We start from the raw sequence: 23,674 nt of genomic DNA on the forward strand, positions 1-23,674 counted from the left end.
TCCCTCCCACTGCGGTGCAGGGTGATGTTCCGAGAGAGTCGTCTATAGAGGTCAAAAGGTCTCCCTCAACCAGTATCTCCCGATCCGGCTTGCTTCGCTGTTGGTGGGCAGACGTATCTGTCGCCAAAACCTGGACAAACCTCTCTCCATGAACCCAGGAATACCTGCTGATTCATCAAACGTAGCAAAATTACTTGGGGTGACCTATAGCAGAGGTGGTTAGTTATTTCAGATTTAATAATAATGTACTTGCAGCGTAACTTATTCACAGAATAATGTAGGTATTTTCAGGACTTAGTAATAACATCATCAAATTTAATTAACAATTAAATTTATAAAAAAATTAAATAAAAAATATTAGTTAAATACAATTTAAAAATAAAAGATAATCTCAAAATTGGCTACATTTATTTTATAGGACACTAAATTCATCTTTTTTTTAGTAGAAAAAAGAAGCGTTGCGGATTCGACCAATTCAAAACAGCATTCGATAATGTATTTTAATATTTCGGAAATGTTCCAAAATAATTAATCTTTTATATTTTCTTCTTGTCGTTCACCGTTTGTAAAAGAGTAAAATAGGAAGCGGATGCGCTTATTATCTGAAAAAAAAGAGATTTATAAAATTAAACAAAATAAGTCAAAAATCATAAGTGTTCGCCAGTTGTTAGTCCGGTGGGAGGAACCCCGGAAACAGGTGCAGAAGAATAGACAAAAACATAAAATTGTCTTAAACACTAGCCGTTTGCTCAAGGACCGTATGTGAAACTTCGTTCTTAGGAGCGGGATCCAGAACGTACCTATTGAAAAATAAATCCTATGGAATATTTCATACGACCAAAATTTCGTCTCGTAGAGTGACAGGTACGTACGTACCTCTCTATCTCCAGGGCCAAAATATTCGGATTTTGCAGTCGCGTACCTTCCACCAATTAATTACTTTTATTATTTAGGGAATAAAATATAATAAATTTCCCTAAATAATAATGCTAGTATATTGAACAACGAAATTAATTTATTGTTTAGTCCCATTCTAAATATATTTCCAGTAAACCGCTCTGGTATTGCCGGAATTCCCACAATTACCCGTCTCCCTTTGTTAACCTCCCACTCAAACACTTAAATTATATTTTTTGTGTATATATCTGTCAATATTTTGTATCATAGGTTAGTTTTAATACTCTCCTGACGAAGGAAGGGTGCTTCCGAAACCGGTAAAATACAATTAAAATTAAAGTGGTCAAAAACAAATTTATATCTTTTATTGTGAAATATGCTTAGTTTTGGAGACGTGATTTTTAGTTTATGATTGTTTATCGCTTAGTTAAGGGAAAACGGATCATGATTATGGTCACTGTAACGTTGTCCGAAACATTGGTTAAATAAAGAGGAAGCACAACATGGCAAAGAATCCCAAAAATAAATCACGATAGTACTTTATTATAATGAGCGTCATCATTTATCATCAATAATCATCCCAATTTTAAAACATATATATGTATGCCTAGGCACTATTCTACTAATGAAGACAAAGAAGTCGCATTATAAAAGGTAATTTTTCATAATTCATTATTGTCGATTTTACCTTAGAAAAGCTTTTAATGGACACGAGATAGAACTTGTTGGCGGAGACTCCCAAAGGAGACTGGGAACGTTGAATCAGGAGTCGAAGCGGTTTCCGGAATTTTGGTCCATACGAGTACCAAGGACTACCGTAAGCTGCAACTGCTATACGGACTGACTGAAAACAAAAAAAATATATTTTTACCGTAATAAATTATTAATTAATTTGTCATAAAATAATTATTTTAGAACAAACATACAAAAATGTTGAACTATTGAACTATGAATAGGTATTTGAATCTTTAAGACGAAGCATGCACTGTACATTGTACAATATATAATATGTAGTATTTGCAGGGTACGATTGTATCTACAATTACAGCTAGGAAAAAATCCTGTCCCGGTGTCATCGATACTTCCAGGTTAGTGAAGGTTGCACCTTGTTGTGGATCCAATTATTAAATAGCCAGTATTCTCTCTCCCATACAAGACGTGGACCTCATTAAACTACACCCGGTGCAGTCACAGTCATTGCGCGTGTGCGTACATGATGTAATAATTGGGCCTAAAGGATTAAGAACTTTTGGAGGAGGCCCACCACTTCCCCGCCCTGTTTTAGGTACTGATGGTACCCCTTCAGAGCTCTCGCAAGGACGCTAATTTTTAAAAAAACGAATCTACATTTAAAATTTCAAAACAAGACCTCCAAAATGTCCATGCATACGATGTTATTCGCAGTATGCAAGTGCTGTGTTTTAATAATTTTAGTAAGTTCTATTCTACTTGGTTAATATAATAAAAACACATTTACAAAATGTCAACAATAGGTAGAGAAGAATTAAAATAATACACAGCCACCTACAAAGAGAACAAAAAAGAAAAATGGTAAAGTATGCGCCTCTTTCTGTGGTGAAGGGGGTGTCGATACCCACTAACAGGCAGACCTAGGGAGAGAAAGCTGGGCGTTGGATTGGCTTCACGAGAATCAGGTTCCGCGCCCCTAAGCCAGGAAACCGGTTGTGCCTCGACGAGAAGTGTGAGTTGGGGTTGGGAATATCCCGAAGACCATGAGGAGAAAGCGTCGGAATACCTGGAGGCAGGGCGGAAGGTTGCCGATCCACGTTCGGCCCATCCTCAGTCCAGTTCCTGACCTCAGGGGAGGCGCTGCGAGCAGACGATGACACAGATCCCTCATCGTGATTTGATCTTGAAGTTTGATATGCACGGACGAGGTCTTCTGTCACCCCAGAGTTGGGGTACGCCGGACTGACACAAGAAAAATATAAGTTCAGTGCTACTACCAGCAAGCAGGTCACTCTATAGTAGAAAAGAAAGAACAAGATACAAAGCAGTGTATAAAAATAAAAGAAAATCTTAAAAAAAATTATAAGCAGAATCAGTCTGTTACAAAATATAGGATTAAGAACTGTGTGAAACAGAATACATCTTAGAAGAATATCCTCTTCATCAGTTCCCCTGAAACATATCTATGCTGAACCAAGTGACTCCTGTTGCCGATGACTGGCTGACTTCAGTATTTCACTTTCACTTCTACCAACTATCCTCCTCCACACGAAGAAGAAGAACTGCAAAAACTCTAGTCCTCTATAAATCATTCAATCATTATGGTTTTAAGCGTTTAGTTTAGGTGTGTCCATCTAGTACCGGATACCATGTACAATTCGGCCATCCCACCAAACCGGACGCATGTACTTAGTTGACACCAGCCATTAAAGTTTTTCCTGCTTTGGATTTTTTCCTGAAATCCTGAAAATACCTAAAACGCATCGAGCATGCCTAATTCGAAGACAAATAAAATCCACAACAATACCATCAGTATGATTTAAGATTTTCACGGCCAAAAGTATTTTTGTTATTTGTTTTTGGGTTGTCATGGAGTCTTCTAGAGGCACATTTGTGAAAAGTGACACGACGTCAGAGCTGACCAGAATATCTCCTTCCTCAGTCTTAACTTTCTTGAGTTTACTAATCAGATCTGTTGAATCCTTAAAACAAATAATCCCAAACGAATTCCTGGACCATCTTAATTCTCTCCACAGCAAAATTAAATTCACAATGGAACTGGAAAACGAAGATAAAATCCTGCCTTTTCTAGATGTGGAGGTGATGCGAAAAAGCGATGGTAGCCTAGGGCATACTGTATATAGGAAACCAACCCATACTAATCGGTACTTACACGCTGATTCGCACCACCACCCAGCGCAGAAGAGAGGACTTATCCATACATTGGTGACCCGAGCGACCAGAATATGTGAAGAACATAAAATCGGAGAGGAACTTACGAAGCTGACCGATGCACTGGAGCGTAACGGCTACCCAGCAAGTCAGACAAGGCAAATCATAAGAGCCAAATCTGCACCAAACGAAGACAGAATTGAACAAGAGTCAAAAGGCTGTGCCTTCCTGCCTAGTGTGCACAATGTGACAGACAGAATTGCCAGGCTATTGAGAAAGGAAAATATCAAGACTGTCTTCGGAACAACAACAAAGATACAGTACTTACTGAGGTCTGCAAGACTAAGTTTCCTCTGGAAACAGATGGAGTGTATAAACTCAGCTGTTCCGGATGTGACAAGGTCTATGTAGGCCAGACAGAGCGGACTATCTCCAAAAGAATTTCAGAACACTTCAGAGCTTGTAAACTCGGCCACCCTGACAAATCGGCAATTGCCGAGCATTTGATTGACACCGGGCATTACTTTGGATTTGTTCCTGAAATCCTGGGGAGACCCAAAACTTATAGAGCACGGCTGATTACGGAGGCCATTGAAATTCATAAAAATCCCGTAAACATTAATAGAGACGATGGAGCTAAGCTCAATAGTTCTCGGTATCCGGTAATTGACGGCTACACCAGAGCTAAACGAAGAAAACCACTTTAAATAAAAAATGATACGTTTTTAGCTCAGAGGGTTGGAGCTGGCAACACGGTATCACAACCTCATACATAAGCTCACATTTTAACACAACCTCAAATAACACATCTGCCCTGATGATGGACACTGCAATGCTGTCCGAAACATTGACTAAAGAAGGAGTTAGCGCAACACGGCATAACACCCCAAAAACGAATAGCAAAAATAACATCAGTGTTAATAAATAAGTCGGCGCTAAGCTTAATAGTTTTTGGTAGCAATGGAAATGGAAACAATTTTTCTAAATTCCATCCATCGATGTGAAGTTATAATGCAGTAAAGGAGTACAAGCTAAAAATACATGTTAATTTAGATTTCAGTACATATTTTTGATTTGTTTCTTCGAAGCAATAGTTGGACAATTTCTTAAGCCATGACTACCCCACTGATGAGACGGGTTACCTTCCTGTCTTTCCAATATTTTCAACATAGGACTAGTACCTGCCATTTTAGCTCGACCCACGCCATCATTATTAATACATGCCGTGCTGTAGAAAATAAACTGACAGTTAAAGAGACCTGGCGAGATGGCGGTGGCGCTGCGCATCTTTAGCCATCGGAATATTTAGACTTTTTGGTTTCATAACTCAATTTTTTACTTGGTTAAAATTACCTGATTAAGCAAAAGTTGGCCGTATTTGGCAAACATGAAAAGTTGCACGAAAGATCCAGCCAAGAAACCAATGAATGTCATTAGTTTTCTGATATCGTATATGTTCTGAAACAAGGAAATGGAGGTTTAACGAGTGCTTCATAAGAGTCTTGATTTATTTAATGCTTTGTGTAGAGGAGGTATTGAGTCTTTACCACGCTTGCTTGGAACAGTATTATGCAGATGGTGATTGAGCTGGATAAGAATTGGATCATGCATTGCATGCTAAATAAGTCCTCCAATTCAGCCACTCTCTGGATTACGTCATTGTGCTCTCTGATGCAAAAATTCAACTGTGCGATGGCCAATCTCTCATCTGCTGTATTGTCCATTTGAAGGGTGCCATTATCTATAATCATATAATATTGTGGAAGAGTATCCAGTGTCTACTATTATCTGTTCCCGGCCACTGATTATCAATGTCTAATCATTGGATGTTTTTCAATGAATGATAATTGCTGCACCAATGAAAATCACTACAGACGTTATATACGTTTGATAGTCCTTACAGATCACTGTAAGGACTATCAAAATGGCGGAGCAACGTGAGTAACACACAAGAGTGCCAAATGCTCCCGACAGTCCACAGCCAGAGAGAATATGGCGTTCAAAATTGGGGTAGGTTGGGAGGCTGGAGGAATGGGGATGGAAATGATACGGAGAAGAGAAATGTTTTAATTGACATTCTTTGACGACATTCTGTATAGTACCGCACCGCATTCACGCAAACTATTAATCCCATCGGTGGTTAGATGATATTGATCTGATAAATACAACAAACTTCTCAAAGTTATATGTTAATTATTTTGATAGTAGTGTTAATGTTATTGCCAATATGGATACTTTATTTTATTTTAATTACATTTATTGTATATATAACAGATAGAGAGATAACGTACCAACCGTCCGTTAAACCATGTAAAACAACATGATAAAATAAAATAAGTACATAACACAACAACAACAAAAACAAGAGACAGCCATGTTTGGGTCAAGTGAAGTCAAACGAATACAAGAGATTCGAGAAATTTAGTAAGGTTCTGAGGGCTATCGCTAAATATGTCAGAAATCTTGCCACTACAGTGGATGTTGTAATTTAACAGTCGACATATTCGCAAGAGGTTCTGAGATTGAAATGTTGGTTCTTTGGAATGGAATATGAAAGGATACCCAGATGGTGATTTCAAGAAGGGAAGATACTAAATTAACGATTATTTATAATTTTTGGATCTTATCACAAATTATATTTACGAGCGAGTGTGATAATTTCCAACAGACATATTTTGATGTATTTCTGAGTCCTATATAAAGAAAAAACTATATAGGATGTCCGGGGGTAAAGTACGGTAACTTCAGGAGGTGATTCTACATGATCGTAGAAGTAAAAGAGAGTGGAATGACTTTTGACGTTTGGCGTATGTAAGTATGTACTTTCGACGGGACTCAAGAATAAGAACGTCGACCAATGTATGTACTTTCGACGGCGACTGCGAGCGGCCTGGATTGGAGAATCGATACCCTGATCGTCCATTGGGATAATCTTTACTTCGTTCCTGACGAATAATCATGATTCATTAGAATATGATATTACATACGTATTCAAAACATTGAGTTGAAGTACAGTAGGCAAATTTGGTTGGTTTTGAATAAGCTGACGTGGCGTAATTGGAAGAGTATCTGTTCGGAAATCAGAAGGCTGCCGTTAAATTCTCGTCGGCAGCATGTATTTTTTCTCAGAAGATTTTTTCAATTTTCAAATGTTTTAGGCAAATAATTATTGGTTAAAAATAATATGGATCTCAAAGTAGCGCAATAATTAACAAAATATTATTGTATTATTACGTGTCTTATTTTTTTAAAATTAATTCAATCTATTTCATTAGTTATACCGTACGTACATCAAATGAAATATGTTTTTGAATAGTGCAGGTATCACACGAGGACAGTACAATACTGTATTGTCCCAGCTCTGGACCTACTTTCGTAATGTTAACAGTAGTTTGAAAGACAGAAAAATGAACCAAGACATGTGATGGACTCGCCCTGGGATAAATTTTTGTTATTGTTGATTTATTATGGTTAGAAAGAATTTTTCAGTTGATTTCACGAAGTAGGAGTTTACCAGATGTTGGCCTTAAAGCTGCTTTAGAAACAAGTGTTTAGATTTATTAGGGTAGAAAAAAAAAAAATAGGAACATGACTGTATCGTCAGAGACCTCCGTGATGGTGGTTAATAATAGTAAGCCGAGCTAAAATGCTGGTGGGCCAACACGCCACTGGACTGGGGGTAGTCAAGTTTCATCCTTTGAACAAAGAATTAGACTTTACTGGAGAAGTAACAATTTATTGGTTTTGAAACGATTTAAAATTAATGTGACAGGTTCTAGGGCCATAATTGATGTGTTCCTTTAGTGCATTTCTGTCTTTTGAAAACAAAAAGCATTCAGAATTCAAAAGAACATAAATTAGAAATCGCATATGGTGATTTGGGGGGTTGGTTTGAGAAGGGGGAGTCTGGATTTGAAGGCGCGGGGAGACGGTCGAGGCAGTCAGCGTTGAAGGTCGGAAGAAGCAAGTCGATAGTCGTGGTTAAGGAGCGCGGGCGGGTAGTCAGTTTTTGGGAGTCTGGATTTGAAAGCGCGGGGAGACGGTCAAGGCAGTCAGCGTTGAAGGGCGGAAGAAGCAAGTCGATAGTCGTGGTTAAGGAGCGCGGGCGGGTAGTCAGTTTTGATAGTCAGGTTTTGAAAACGGTGGGAGACGGTCAGGAATAATCAGGATCGGTCAGCGTTTTAAGATAGTCGAGTTAGTAAAAAACTAGGAAGCGCGTCAACAAGAATTAATCGTCGGGACGCGAACACGGCTAAAATCATTTAGTGTAGAAGGTGCGGTTTTCTAACAGCATGAGTTTTCTGCATGTGACTGTGTTTGTTTTTTTATAATTATTTGGATTGTTGACACTAAGATGTATCGGTAAGTCTATTATAATCTAATTATTAACACTTATTTCCTTAATGTAAACCGAATAGTCCAATTGTATTTTAAAGTAAGGGTATTTAACTTGAGCACTATAGGTCCGGACCTGTTAGCAAGGGAGGCCATAAATCACCTAATGCGTTGAAGTGACCGGGTCTTGGCGATTACAAAAGGACTAAGAGCGGTTACCCTGAAGCCGCTTAAGATCATTCAACAATAGACATTGTTTATGAGCTAGACAATTTTGTTTTCTGCAATTTAAGATGATTTAATAATTCTCCAGTAATAATATTTAACGATTAGGTTATACGGAATTCATAAAATATATTTAATTAAATATAACTTATTCAAACATCACTCTTTTCATTCATTTTGAATCGGGATAACGCAGCGGGTTACAGCTAGCCGCCGGGAGGATTCATCTGTCTGGCATTCCTATTCTATGAAGTGAGATTTTCATTTTTCATAAGTTTGACGGGGACGGAGTATACGAATTTTCCGTAGGCTGTCCTATCTTACCAAAGCGACAAAAGCGAAGGGAACGAAATTTGTAATTTGGCTTGCCTAATAGGGACTCTTGTGTTAGCAAAGTCGATAACCCTGGATACCGATATAACGTCTATTTTAGTATAGCAGCGCCGGCTTTTTCCCCTGCTATTGGTGTGGTTGAGTTATTCCCGTACAAGCACCGGTTTCTGTCGAAGGTGTTGGCGGACCAGCCTTAGATAGTCACCTGGAATAGACCCCTGTTTCGAGTATTTTCAGCTGGTGAGAGGACGCTTTCACTGAGTTCAGATCGAAGGGAACGAAAATTGCTAATGGGCTTTCCTACTTGAGTTAGCTGGTAGACGAAGGAACAAAGCGGATAAGGGCTATGCTATTCTTGGCTGGCGTGTGAGGAGGATTTTCTCGCTGACAGAACGAAGGGATCGTGACTAATATGAAGTTGTTTCGGCGCTTTCTGACGTCCTTCCTGTCAAATTCAATAAGTATTTACCCCACTATAGGAGGAGAAGTCATCCAGAATTAGGTTGGAAATTGACTCCGACTGAAACCGTTTGAGCTGACGGAGATCGGATGATTTCAGATTCACGACCTGATGATTCCAGTATCCCTGATCCTTAGCGCCGGAAGTCGAGGATATCAATTTCTACCATTCTTTGATATTTGAAGCGAACGGAGGGTAACAAACGATAGAGCGAGTGACCATGACTTTGAAGTGGGGTAAAATCTCCCGTCTAGGAAACATTCGTTATGTCGGATGGACGCCCTCATCCAAATTAAATATTGACATGACTATTTTGAGTGTGGACGAAAGACTTGAAGTATGTTCTGTATTGTACATATGATAAATATGTGTCATTACCTCTACTGGAACGAGAAACTGTATAGACTGGAGCCAGGAGCTATTTGGAGTAGCGTGACTGCAGAGGCGAAGTCGAACAAACTGAAGCTGAATTCATCATTATCCTTACGAGCGTAAACCAGAGGGGTGTTCACGGGACTCCCGAACTCCTGACGTTGCTGATGCAAACCACTTCAGTATATGTTTATGTTTGAGGTTAGTAGAGTGGACTCCTAATTTTCGGCATGCTGGCGAAGCTCAACTCATCATCGATTTGGGGGAGGTTGACGCGACCTAAACCTCGCGCTACCCACGTGGCCCAAATGGTTCCTGACACCAGGCTATCATGCCACCGGACCGGAGCAGCCCCTTGTACCTAACGGTATAAGATGAATCTTCATCATTCATCATCAACATCAACATCAACAGTTACCACCAAGGACCCACATTCCACCTTCATCACCCTCCGGCAGGAGGCAAAACATGTCATTATTTCATCTGTCGCTGAGCGATATTCAATTCATTTCAGGAGGTGTTGGGATTGGACCATCAACTTGGCTGCTCTCGAGCTGGTCACGTTGATGGGTGGGATTTGGACGGAGACCAATCGAAAGCAACACATGTTTTGTCTCTAGCTATTCCCGAAAATACCTACTCATAGAAATAACTCACAAAACTAACAATCCATAGTCAAATCATTAACTTAGAATCTTGTGCATCTTGAACTGAATTGTCTATAGTGAATTTCATGTACTTAATTTGTAATTAATTGTCTCATTATATTAGCACATTATCAACTGCAGCAACCGGAAACGTTTGGGCGAGCAAACAAGGTAGGAAAAGGTAGTTAAAATCAGGGTAGTCGGCCATTGTCTTATTTTCAAACCATACAGAATATAACACGCCTCATCTAAAAAGAACCAAAGTTACCACAACCAATTAAAAGGATCCTTCAATGAATTAATCCCTGTCGAAACAAAAAAATTGACACAACGTGACATATTAATTCGTTAAGATTGAAGGGTTGATAAACCGCGAGAAGATGCAAAACAAACGTGACGAAAACATTAATCCGTTAACAAGAACTGAGGTAAGAAGATCTATCTGGCTTCTTTCCTTTGGTTTTGCCCAGGGAGGACGTTGAGGGACGGGAAACCATTACAGTGATGCCGTTGGACCAGGAGGTGGGGTATTAAAATGTTTTACATTCTGTTTGGTTCAAGACAATGGAAAAAATATATTAAAAGCCAGGGCTAACAGTTCAGTGTTATAAATACAAAACTGCGGAAGGTAGTGAATTTCTACAATAATAGTTGAGCTATACGTGAATTTATCAGTAGGGTAAAAATCAGTTTATTTAAATTCCAAATAAAAATATACGAACGAAATTTTATGATGTTATCCAACCTCCGATAGGACACAGTGAGTAAAGGTATTACATTGTGGAGGGAGAAAATAGTTCCTTCAGTAGTAGACCTAAACCAGCGCATTAGTTTATTTGCTTTAAATGCAAATTATCCGAAATAAAAATATCTGTGAATTATAAGCAGAGAATAAATTAGTTTATTTAAATTTTAAATAAAATTGTATCCGTAATAAAAATATCCGTGAATTTATCAGTAGGGAATAAATTAGATTATTTAAATTTTAAATAAAATTGTAAAACAAAATTTTGTATTGTCATCCAACCTCCGATAAGACATAGTTATTAAAGGTATTACATTGTGGAGGGAGAAAATAGTTTCTTCAAGTAGTAGACACAAACCCAGTTCATTCTAGAGGCTGATGTCCAACCTCCGATAAGGACTGAATTAACAGATAAAACCTTTTTTTATGTTTCCTTATTCATTGAAATTATTTATTAAATGCATTTAGTATTTTTTCGACCACCATGCTAGGCACATACCCGTGTTACTTTGGGGGTAGAAAACCAGGGACAACAAAAAAAAATCACTTATGATAACAGTTTTTTTTTGAAGTTCAACTTTGAAGGGAGAGTGCAATTTAAACAAAACATTTTAAAGTCAATAATACGTACGGTGAGAAAGTTAAGGCGGTTGTAAAATCTAAACAAAGATGTATTGTACTACTAGACCGGAGCCTCTTCCCGGGGGGGACAAAACCAAATAATAGCTTATTACGTCACTTATTATGAACTTGACCATTTATAAGTGGGTCGACGGAACAGATTTATATTATCTTGAAATGTTAGAAAAAATTCAGTGAACAATAAAAGTTGCGTATTATGAATAAAGGGTTCGTGAAAAAAAAAAATATGTATACATATAAACATATTTATACCTAGGGTTTCCCTGATAATTTTCAGACTCCCCATCGAATCAACATTAATTACCTCGGTAGTGTCATCAACATTACTAAACCTTTCCCTGTCCCGATTTTCGACCAACGATTAAACTTCATAATTGGAGAATTAGATAGTTTCGCTGTAATAATATCACACAAATATTAGCAAGCAGAAATGGTTTTTTTTCCTGCGCTATCGCGTGGACGAAGACGCCAGCGTGAACTGAGCGGATCAGCGCGGCATACTGAAAGCTTCACTCTTTCGCGGTTTTATGCAATGTAAAAAGGAATGACAGACAGGGTGAGAAGACATGAGTGACTCTGGGATGAAAAGAGCGTAATTCGCTGTTGAAGGCGTCTAGCTGAAGGTAACCTGCGAGGTTCCTGCAAGGTTATGTGGAAGAGATGTTCGCGCGATATTCCGTAGGAATAAACCCGTTAAAGTTCTATCAAATACTCCAATGGCGTCGACCTGGAACCTGATGTAAGCCAACGCAATCTTGGCTTAATTACAACAGATTCTAAGAGGTGAAGTGTAGGTCTGACAGCACGTGGAAGGAGGGCTTCATCAGACGAAACTTACATGACACATTTTCGCGTCAGCATCGTGATATGGGATGCAATTACTTTCCCCATTTAGAGACAGTAAAGTAGGTTCACAGAAGTGAATACGCTGGAACAGTATCTGGAAGTGTTGGGAAGTCTCAATTCGTTTTCCTTCAGGCGTGGAGGGTTCTGGTAGGTCACGGTACCTTTGAGAAGTGGGTCGCCAGCTATTAGAGTATAGCCTAAGACACGCTGAGGTCAATGTTTGAGTTCTGATCACCATTCACCGTTATTGTTTGGCTAATGTAAGACAGCGTAGTTTGAAAGAGATTTCATTTGTATAGTTTACCCCTTTTTCCTTCCCCTCCCCCTCCACACTTCTTTTTCCTATAATACGACATAGTTGTTCAACAAAACTCTTATCAAAATATTAGTAGCTACTACAATATTAGGTTCCTTGAGTTAGCTTTTCACGAAAACGGCGCTATATAAATTATTCAATAATAATAATTATTATTATCAGGCGTCCTGTAAGGAGGAATAGGAAATAAGGCACACGGTTTTACGAGAAATAATTTATCAATTAAATTGGTAAAGAGATTATCCACTCTAATTAGACGGAACTGAATTACCGCAAAACATATAGGTACACTAATAGATTGTTCATATAGAAGGAGTCCTATTCACATGAATTAAAACATCAAAACAAATTACCCAACGCTTAAAAATGCAAATAATTAATGCGAAATAACTCTCAAGATCTCGGTTACTGTATGCTCAGTCATAAAACAATTAACAACGGCGCTAACACAAAAAAGGTAGCGAGGGCCCCATAACGGACCTACCAGAGGTTTAACTGATAGCGTGTGGCCAAGGAAAAAAAAAATAAGAACGTCGAGCGAGACAGGGGCGGATTGGGAAATCTTTCGTAGAAAAAAAAATATATATATAAAAAAATAAAATAAAAAGTAAAAGGGATTAGGAGTTTTAACAATTTTAGCGACAAGAACAGGGCAGTGGGGAGCGAGTGAAACCTAGGAAGGTTGGGAAAAAAAATGTATTATTGGCGAGTTCAAACGTGTTCTGCTGCTAAGGGTGATGGAACAATAATAGCTGACAATAGCTTATCTCTGTATCTACTCCCACTATTATTTTTCCAGAAGGGAGCTGTGATGGACTCGCCCTGGGATAAATTTTTGTTATTGTTGATTTATTATGGTTAGAAAGAATTTTTCAGTTGATTTCACGAAGTAGGAGTTTACCAGATGTTGGCCTTAAAGCTGCTTTAGAAACAAGTGTTTAGATTTATTAGGGTAGAAAAAAAAAAATAGGAACATGACTGTATCGTCAGAGACCTCCGTGATGGTGGTTAATAATAGTAAGCCGAGCTAAAATGCTGGTGGGCCAACACGCCACTGGACTGGGGGTAGTCAAGTTTCATCCTTTGAACAAAGAATTAGACTTTACTGGAGAAGTAACAATTTATTGGTTTTGAAACGATTTAAAATTAATGTGACAGGTTCTAGGGCCATAATTGATGTGTTCCTTTAGTGCATTTCTGTCTTTTGAAAACAAAAAGCATTCAGAATTCAAAAGAACATAAATTAGAAATCGCATATGGTGATTTGGGGGGTTGGTTTGAGAAGGGGGAGTCTGGATTTGAAGGCGCGGGGAGACGGTCGAGGCAGTCAGCGTTGAAGGTCGGAAGAAGCAAGTCGATAGTCGTGGTTAAGGAGCGCGGGCGGGTAGTCAGTTTTTGGGAGTCTGGATTTGAAAGCGCGGGGAGACGGTCAAGGCAGTCAGCGTTGAAGGGCGGAAGAAGCAAGTCGATAGTCGTGGTTAAGGAGCGCGGGCGGGTAGTCAGTTTTGATAGTCAGGTTTTGAAAACGGTGGGAGACGGTCAGGAATAATCAGGATCGGTCAGCGTTTTAAGATAGTCGAGTTAGTAAAAAACTAGGAAGCGCGTCAACAAGAATTAATCGTCGGGACGCGAACACGGCTAAAATCATTTAGTGTAGAAGGTGCGGTTTTCTAACAGCATGAGTTTTCTGCATGTGACTGTGTTTGTTTTTTTATAATTATTTGGATTGTTGACACTAAGATGTATCGGTAAGTCTATTATAATCTAATTATTAACACTTATTTCCTTAATGTAAACCGAATAGTCCAATTGTATTTTAAAGTAAGGGTATTTAACTTGAGCACTATAGGTCCGGACCTGTTAGCAAGGGAGGCCATAAATCACCTAATGCGTTGAAGTGACCGGGTCTTGGCGATTACAAAAGGACTAAGAGCGGTTACCCTGAAGCCGCTTAAGATCATTCAACAATAGACATTGTTTATGAGCTAGACAATTTTGTTTTCTGCAATTTAAGATGATTTAATAATTCTCCAGTAATAATATTTAACGATTAGGTTATACGGAATTCATAAAATATATTTAATTAAATATAACTTATTCAAACATCACTCTTTTCATTCATTTTGAATCGGGATAACGCAGCGGGTTACAGCTAGCCGCCGGGAGGATTCATCTGTCTGGCATTCCTATTCTATGAAGTGAGATTTTCATTTTTCATAAGTTTGACGGGGACGGAGTATACGAATTTTCCGTAGGCTGTCCTATCTTACCAAAGCGACAAAAGCGAAGGGAACGAAATTTGTAATTTGGCTTGCCTAATAGGGACTCTTGTGTTAGCAAAGTCGATAACCCTGGATACCGATATAACGTCTATTTTAGTATAGCAGCGCCGGCTTTTTCCCCTGCTATTGGTGTGGTTGAGTTATTCCCGTACAAGCACCGGTTTCTGTCGAAGGTGTTGGCGGACCAGCCTTAGATAGTCACCTGGAATAGACCCCTGTTTCGAGTATTTTCAGCTGGTGAGAGGACGCTTTCACTGAGTTCAGATCGAAGGGAACGAAAATTGCTAATGGGCTTTCCTACTTGAGTTAGCTGGTAGACGAAGGAACAAAGCGGATAAGGGCTATGCTATTCTTGGCTGGCGTGTGAGGAGGATTTTCTCGCTGACAGAACGAAGGGATCGTGACTAATATGAAGTTGTTTCGGCGCTTTCTGACGTCCTTCCTGTCAAATTCAATAAGTATTTACCCCACTATAGGAGGAGAAGTCATCCAGAATTAGGTTGGAAATTGACTCCGACTGAAACCGTTTGAGCTGACGGAGATCGGATGATTTCAGATTCACGACCTGATGATTCCAGTATCCCTGATCCTTAGCGCCGGAAGTCGAGGATATCAATTTCTACCATTCTTTGATATTTGAAGCGAACGGAGGGTAACAAACGATAGAGCGAGTGACCATGACTTTGAAGTGGGGTAAAATCTCCCGTCTAGGAAACATTCGTTATGTCGGATGGACGCCCTCATCCAAATTAAATATTGACATGACTATTTTGAGTGTGGACGAAAGACTTGAAGTATGTTCTGTATTGTACATATGATAAATATGTGTCATTACCTCTACTGGAACGAGAAACTGTATAGACTGGAGCCAGGAGCTATTTGGAGTAGCGTGACTGCAGAGGCGAAGTCGAACAAACTGAAGCTGAATTCATCATTATCCTTACGAGCGTAAACCAGAGGGGTGTTCACGGGACTCCCGAACTCCTGACGTTGCTGATGCAAACCACTTCAGTATATGTTTATGTTTGAGGTTAGTAGAGTGGACTCCTAATTTTCGGCATGCTGGCGAAGCTCAACTCATCATCGATTTGGGGGAGGTTGACGCGACCTAAACCTCGCGCTACCCACGTGGCCCAAATGGTTCCTGACACCAGGCTATCATGCCACCGGACCGGAGCAGCCCCTTGTACCTAACGGTATAAGATGAATCTTCATCATTCATCATCAACATCAACATCAACAGTTACCACCAAGGACCCACATTCCACCTTCATCACCCTCCGGCAGGAGGCAAAACATGTCATTATTTCATCTGTCGCTGAGCGATATTCAATTCATTTCTGGAGGTGTTGGGATTGGACCATCAACTTGGCTGCTCTCGAGCTGGTCACGTTGATGGGTGGGATTTGGACGGAGACCAATCGAAAGCAACACATGTTTTGTCTCTAGCTATTCCCGAAAATACCTACTCATAGAAATAACTCACAAAACTAACAATCCATAGTCAAATCATTAACTTAGAATCTTGTGCATCTTGAACTGAATTGTCTATAGTGAATTTCATGTACTTAATTTGTAATTAATTGTCTCATTATATTAGCACATTATCAACTGCAGCAACCGGAAACGTTTGGGCGAGCAAACAAGGTAGGAAAAGGTAGTTAAAATCAGGGTAGTCGGCCATTGTCTTATTTTCAAACCATACAGAATATAACACGCCTCATCTAAAAAGAACCAAAGTTACCACAACCAATTAAAAGGATCCTTCAATGAATTAATCCCTGTCGAAACAAAAAAATTGACACAACGTGACATATTAATTCGTTAAGATTGAAGGGTTGATAAACCGCGAGAAGATGCAAAACAAACGTGACGAAAACATTAATCCGTTAACGAGAATAAGGGGGGACGGGAAACCATTACAGACACTGTCCTAAGGATAGATGGGCAAGCTATCTCCGCGGGATAGTGTCTTTCGAGTTGAGTCGAGACTGTTGTATTGTCTTCCGTATTATCCTCGTGTGATCCCCGCTTTATGTGAAGAAAAAAAAAGTTAAATACATTAAGGATTTATAATACAATTTCTACCAGCATTTTGGATTTTCCCGATGAGTTCCACCTTTTTCCTCACTATCTTCATGTTTCCTTCGACGTGGAGGCAGCAAGAGACGAACAGACAATCCACTCCTGAGTAAATGATGACCAGAGCTGTCATGTTGATAATGGTGATAACGTATATCATTGAGTATATCGGGTTCTCTGCATAACTTACGATGTAACTGAAAGCCAATCAAAATAAAATTTAACTTTTATTAAAGTTATTTTTCCTTTTTATATAAATTCCTTGTCAAACCCATATTTTTTTAAGTCATTCAGTTAACCCTAGGAGGGCAAAAATAGATGAAGGGTCCCAATTACATTGAAATTCGGAAGCTTCCGTCATGGAAATATATTCGTTAGTGTCGCAAAACCTCCTCCCATGAAAAAAACGTTAATAAAACGTGCATTGTGACAAACGCGTACGAGCTAAATATTAAAATGATCAAATTCAACTGTTGATTAACAAATAAATAAAAAATATTATCATTATTCTTTAAGCTTATGTTAATAAGACAAGATATGTACAGAGGATAACAAATTATTATAAGCAATAATTATATTATTAGCCTGAAATACAAATATAAATCCCCCCGACGGGAATTGAACCTGCACCCTTCTGATAGCCGGTCAGGTGCACTAAACCACTGTCCTACGTCGGCTTATTTTTAACCGCTAAATATTTCAATAAATCATCACATCATCACTTTTGGCTCTACAACCCCTGGTGGGTCTTGGCCTCCTCAAGAGTCTTCCTCCACTCATCTCGGTCCCGTGCCAGCTCTTTCCAGTTTCGAATCTCCAAGACAAATCTTTGGGGACGTTGTCGCTCCATCTTAACCTTGGCCTTCCCAGGCTCCTTCTCCCTATCGGTCTTGAGCTCAGCAGGGACTTTGGTTCTTGATGCTCGGTCATTCTCTCCACATGACCTAGCCACCGAAGTCTTCCCAGTTTTATAAACTTTGTGACGTTTAGCTCCTTAAACAGAGTATAGAGCTCATTGTTATAACGTCTGCGCCAAAATCCATTTTCTAGAACCGGTCCGAAAATGCGCCTCAAAATTTTCTTTTCAAAAACGTCCAGTGCTCGCTCATTCTTCTTAGTTAGAACCCACGTCTCGGCTGCGTACGTAAGCACTGGTCTAATTAGTGTTTTGTACACTAATACCTTGGTGGTTCTGGAAAGCAGTCTGGATTTTATTTGTTTTTGTAGGCGGAAATAGTAGCGGTTTGCATTCACGATGCGCTTCTGGATCTCCTCTGTAGTGTTGTTATTGTTTGTTATCAGGGAGCCCAGGTATGTGAATTTTGGTACCGTTTCAAAATTTTGGCTTCCACATGCGAGAGATGGGGTTTGTTGGGTACATCCTACGGCCATGTATTTGGTCTTCTGCTGGTTTACTACAAGACCCATATTTTTGGCAGAACTTTCAAGATTTATGAAGGCGTCTTGTAAATCATCGGGATTTTTCGCAATTATGTCGATATCATCAGCGTAAGCCAATAGTTGCACAGAGTTGTCAAATATTGTTCCTCTTTTCTCAATGCCTGAGTCACGAATAACTTTTTCTAAGGCTATGTTAAATAAGAGGCAGGCCAATCCATCTCCTTGTCTCACCCCGTAGAGCGCTTCAAATGGTTCGGACAGATCACTGCCAACCCTGAATCTACACGTTACTGGGGACATTGTCAGTTTCACTAGATTGATCAGCTTACGCGGTATTCCAAACTCACTCATTGCATTATACAATGCGTTCCTATTAATACTGTCATACGCGGCCTTGAAGTCTACAAAGAGGTGATGAATCTCGACATTGTATTCTAACGTTTTTTCTATGATCTGTCTCAAGGAGAAAATTTGATCAATGCATGATTTGCCTGGCCTGAAGCCACATTGGTAGTTGCCAATAATTTCCTCGGACATTGGGAGCAATCTTTTGTACAAGATGTTAGACATAATTTTATAGCCGATATTTAACAATGTTATTCCCCTATAATTACAGCACTCGAGTTGGTCGCCCTTCTTGTGTAGTGGACAAACAATTCCTAGTCTCCACTCTTCGGGCATCTCTTCTTCTGTCCATACTTTTTGAATTAGGTTATGCAGGTATTGAGTAAGCTCTCCACCTGCTGCTTTAAATAATTCAGCCATCAGCTCATCTGACCCGGGAGATTTGTTGTTTTTCAGCTGTGTTATTGCCTGTTTCACTTCCTTCAGCGAAGGGAGTTCAGTATTGTCATTGTACGAGTCATCTCCCATGCTCTCCACCGTGTTCCGCTCCACCTCTGCCGAGTTGTTATTGAGAACCGTATCAAATTGTCTCACCCATCTCCTCAGGATGTCAGGCTTTTCACTCAGTATCACTCCGTTCTCGTCCTTGCATATATTTATTTTTGGCTTAAAATCAGCTCTCATGTTATTTACTTTTTTGTAAAAAAGCCTACTCTCATTCTTAAGCCTGAGTGCTTCAGCCTCTCTAATTTCTTTTTGTAAATATTCACGTTTCTTTTTCCTGGGCAAATTTTTTTTCTCTCTTCCTTGTTTCCCTATAGGTGTCCATAAGTCGTCCTGTGCAGTCTTGTTTTAACGTTTTTTGGTAAAGTTCATTTTTCTTTTTCGTTACTTCTGCGCAGTCTAAGTCAAACCAATGGTTTCTTCTGACAGGGGTTTCTTTACCCAGGGTTTCGAGAGCAGCTGTTGTTAAAAGTTTTTTGCAGGCCGTCCATTGTGAGTTGATATCATTCATGTCACACTGCGCTATCCTGTTGAGTGTAGTTCGAAACTCCATTTTTGTCGCGGGATCTTGTAGTTTGTTGGTATTAAATTTTGTGATTTTAGACCTTGTTGTTTTACCAGCATTTGATATTTTAAACCGCAGTCGACTAGCAACGAGAAAATGGTCAGAGTCAACATTAGTTCCCTTATAAGTGCGGACATCTAGTAGATTGGATTTATGTCTAGCACTAATAAGTACATGGTCTATTTGGTTTTTTGTTCTACCATTTGGGTGTTTCCACGTGGCTTTGTGTATATTTTTGTGTGGAAATAACGTACCACCTATGACCATATCGTGAGATGCTGCAAAGTTTATCAGGTGTTCTCCATTCTCGTTTGAGTGTAGGTGGAGACTGTGTTTTCCTATTGTTGGTGTGAAGTGTGGTTCCCTACCAACTTGCGCGTTCATGTCCCCTATTATGATTTTAATGTCACGCGGTGGGCATTCATCAAAAGCTTGCTCCAGCTTGTCATAGAAATCTTCCTTTATATCGGTGGGTTTGTCCTCTGTGGGTGCATGGACATTCAGTATGCTCAGATTGAAAAATCTTTGAAAAGATTTGATTGAAAATTTCAATAAATACTAGTATTTTATTCAATAATTATTGCTTATTGATTTTTCATATCACGCAATTTACAAAATCGGTCAAATTTCATTTTTTTGGTTTTTCTCTTTCTAAAACTGTTTATATATTTGTTTGTCCATATAATAGAAAAGGAAATAGAGCAAGTTTTAAGATGAAATGAGGACATGTCAATAGATGATAGATACAGCACACCGTGACTCAACGGCTTATGATGTTTCGTGACAAATGTAGCACTAGCAGATTTCAACTATGAATCAATACATAATATGTGGCTTACTCGACTTTGAACGGTAAGGCCAGTTCGGCAATCGGAATACCATTGGCTTTCTTGTACCACATGACAATCAGGGGCAACCACGCATAGTTCACAGTAACGTAAAGCATCAGCATTAAGTAGAGACACGTCACTATATTGGCTTCTGTGTTCCTGGTAGATAGGATATCTTGGAACTTGCTATCGCGGTATTTGTTATCTGTAATCATAAAAAATGTGTGACATAACTTGACATGAATAGAAAATCTTAAAGTAAACCAGGTAACTAATCAATATGGACACTGGAAAACACCAATAGATGCACGAAGTGTGAAGAGTTTGAAGAGGCTCTAATTCTCCTATGGTGTCAATGTCCATGCCCAGATACCCGGGAAGAGACCTCGTGGAGTCAGGAAACAAAGCCAAATATCCGATGACAACCAACCCTGCTCAACTTTTTCTGGTTATTGGTTCAGGTTTATTGTTAAAGGGATGAGGCGATATGGGAAAAAGCAAAATGGGCCCTTAGTCAGAGTGCTGACGTGAACTATCAGTGAACCGTCTCCACTTTAAGTAAAATAAATAAAAAAAAATAAAAAAAAACAAGAAATCATTTTCTTCGTATTCAAGTAAATGAAAAAATATAATTTTCACTTGATCTATTGTGAAGATAATCATTTGAGTAAATCATTTGAAAGAACTTTTGAACAATTTCCGAAATAATTTTTATTGTTATTATGAAAAAATCTTGTATTGCTTCAAATTATTAACAGCCATTCTCCTACTCGTTATATGTTTTTTAATGACCACCGTTGTGAGGGATGTTCAATAACCCACCCTATTAAACAAATGACATTACATTTACATTTACAACGAAAACATCACGGTGTCAAAAGCTGTGAGATAAGTATTAATTTACAAAACAGGTTTACCTCAAAACATGAAAAAAAACAACAAATAAACAAGTGTATCAAAATAAGGGTAGGAAATTGTAATAAATTAAAATTGTTTTATCGTATTTTAGTGTCGTAACTATTATAGTAAAAACAATGCCATTTCATACAAAAATAATAATTTTATTATAAAGTTATACTCTACAGGTTTCCTGAAGACTTTCCATAAACATTCGCACTTTCTTGCGTTGTACAAAAGCAATTATATATTTGGTGACCAGCATTAAATTACTCAAGGCAGGAGCAATGGTCTCCGTTATTTCCAAGATATCATCTGCCTTCCTCAAAGTGTACATGATCTGCGGAACCAGCACGAAAGCAATGAGGAGCATCAAAAAACTGAAAATTATATAATCTGAGATGAACTTATTTCCACAAATCCCAGTGAGCTTCAAAAGCACCGTGTTGTTCCACATTATTAAATGATTTGAGTTTAGGCGTGCTTTAAGTTTGGTCACTACACCAAGCATCATTTACAAGTTTTATTTTGTTAAATAGATTATTTCTGTGAGATTTCTTTTGATTATTTATTATTTTCGTCCGGAAGCTTTCTTTTGAGAGGTTTGTGGTAGATTCACATTCATTGGGCTAGTTAGGACTGTTTTATAGAAAACTAAAGTGTTCATTAAACTGAACATTGTATTAATTGGTTAACTAATTGATTTAGAATACGTTGTTTCAAAGTGAGCTTACCCTTTTCGTTATAATGTTTCATTTTACTTTTAATATACACAACATACAGAGGGTTTATTAAAGATAAATAACAAAGAATAAATATCAACCATCAAATAACGGTAAACAATAATATGTTAGATTAAATTATGATCCCTTAAAACAACAACGACAAAAAGAGACAATAAAGTTTTGGTCAAGTAAAAACGAGAGATTCGAGAAATTATGTAAAATTCTGAGGGCTATAGCTAAATTATCACTTCCATGGACGTTATATAGTTGACACATTTACATAAGAAAATAGGTGGTGAGAAGGTTAAGTTGATTCTTTGAAAAAGAATATGGACAGTTTTGGGGTTTTATATTGGACAGTGATTGATATTAATTTTGATTGTAGCCAAGAGGGAACATTCTACAATTCTGTTTTTTTAATGTCATTAATGTCACGACATGTGTCATATTGTCAAAATATGGTGTAAATTATTTTGTATTTTTTTTAAATAAGACTTATATGCATTCATTACTATCTCCTGCTGAAATTGCACAAGTGGATTGAAGAGGAAGTTGGTTACAAACAAAAGACACGAATCAAATGCTTGAATCGGGTCATAGAAAAAATCGGAATAATAGAAGAAAAACATTTATGAGAAGATATTTGAAGGAGTGTGTCAATGCTGTGGCGTTTCTTCATCTCTGTGTACACCTGCGGTAAGTTACGGGATGGTTAGTTTTTAAGATAGTTTTGTTGGTATGATTTTAACCATGCAGCAACTTTCTGAACATTGGTTTTTTAAATATTTATCTAACTAACCAGCCACATTAATGTTTCATCGATAATTCACATTAATTAAATGCTAATCGGATCTAGGATGGGATATAATTAAACGTTGAATAACGACAGGAAAACGTAATTGAGCCATTAATTGTAGGTACCTTACAATGGTCCTCTGCACTAGCGACCAATTTCTAAGATTTAGTAAAGATCAAAAATTAAGATAATTCTAGATTATAAATCGCAAAGCAATGCATCCCTAAGCATTAATTAGTCGCCTGAAATATCCATACAAATTGAAAATATCTCCCGATTAAAAATAAATGCCGCTGACGGGAATTGAACCCGCACCGTCTGATGTCCGGTTAGGTACTCTGGACCTCTGACTTACGTCGGCTTATTCCTCACCCGCCAAATAATTCAATATGTAAAAGTACTTAAATAACTGCTTCTTATATATTTTTCCTGATTCCTAATTCCTGTAATTAATGCTTATAATAATTTGTTATCCTTTGTGCTATGCATAAAAAACATGTCTTATAAAAATTGGTTTACCACTAAAAAATAACAATGCATTTCTTTTACCGCAATGTAAAAATTTTT

General features: G+C 38.4%; 1 protein-coding gene across 1 annotated transcript; it reads right to left on the bottom strand.

The window, feature by feature from the left end:
• Window positions 1-536: 536 nt before the first annotated feature.
• Window positions 537-5,543, bottom strand: LOC149426010 (4-vinylanisole receptor-like). Its single transcript, XM_089644082.1, has 4 exons — window positions 5,307-5,543; window positions 5,113-5,217; window positions 1,586-1,741; window positions 537-602 (listed from the first exon to the last, which is right to left on the bottom strand). The coding sequence occupies exons 1-4, from the start codon at window positions 5,508-5,510 to the stop codon at window positions 537-539; spliced, it is 531 nt and encodes a 176-aa protein (XP_089500208.1). The 5' UTR covers window positions 5,511-5,543.
• Window positions 5,544-23,674: the final 18,131 nt, after the last annotated feature.

Source organism: Hesperophylax consimilis, chromosome 2, assembly GCF_061612785.1.
Source record: "Hesperophylax consimilis isolate HC1 chromosome 2, BYU_Hcon_1.0, whole genome shotgun sequence".
NCBI classification, from domain to species: domain Eukaryota; kingdom Metazoa; phylum Arthropoda; class Insecta; order Trichoptera; family Limnephilidae; genus Hesperophylax; species Hesperophylax consimilis.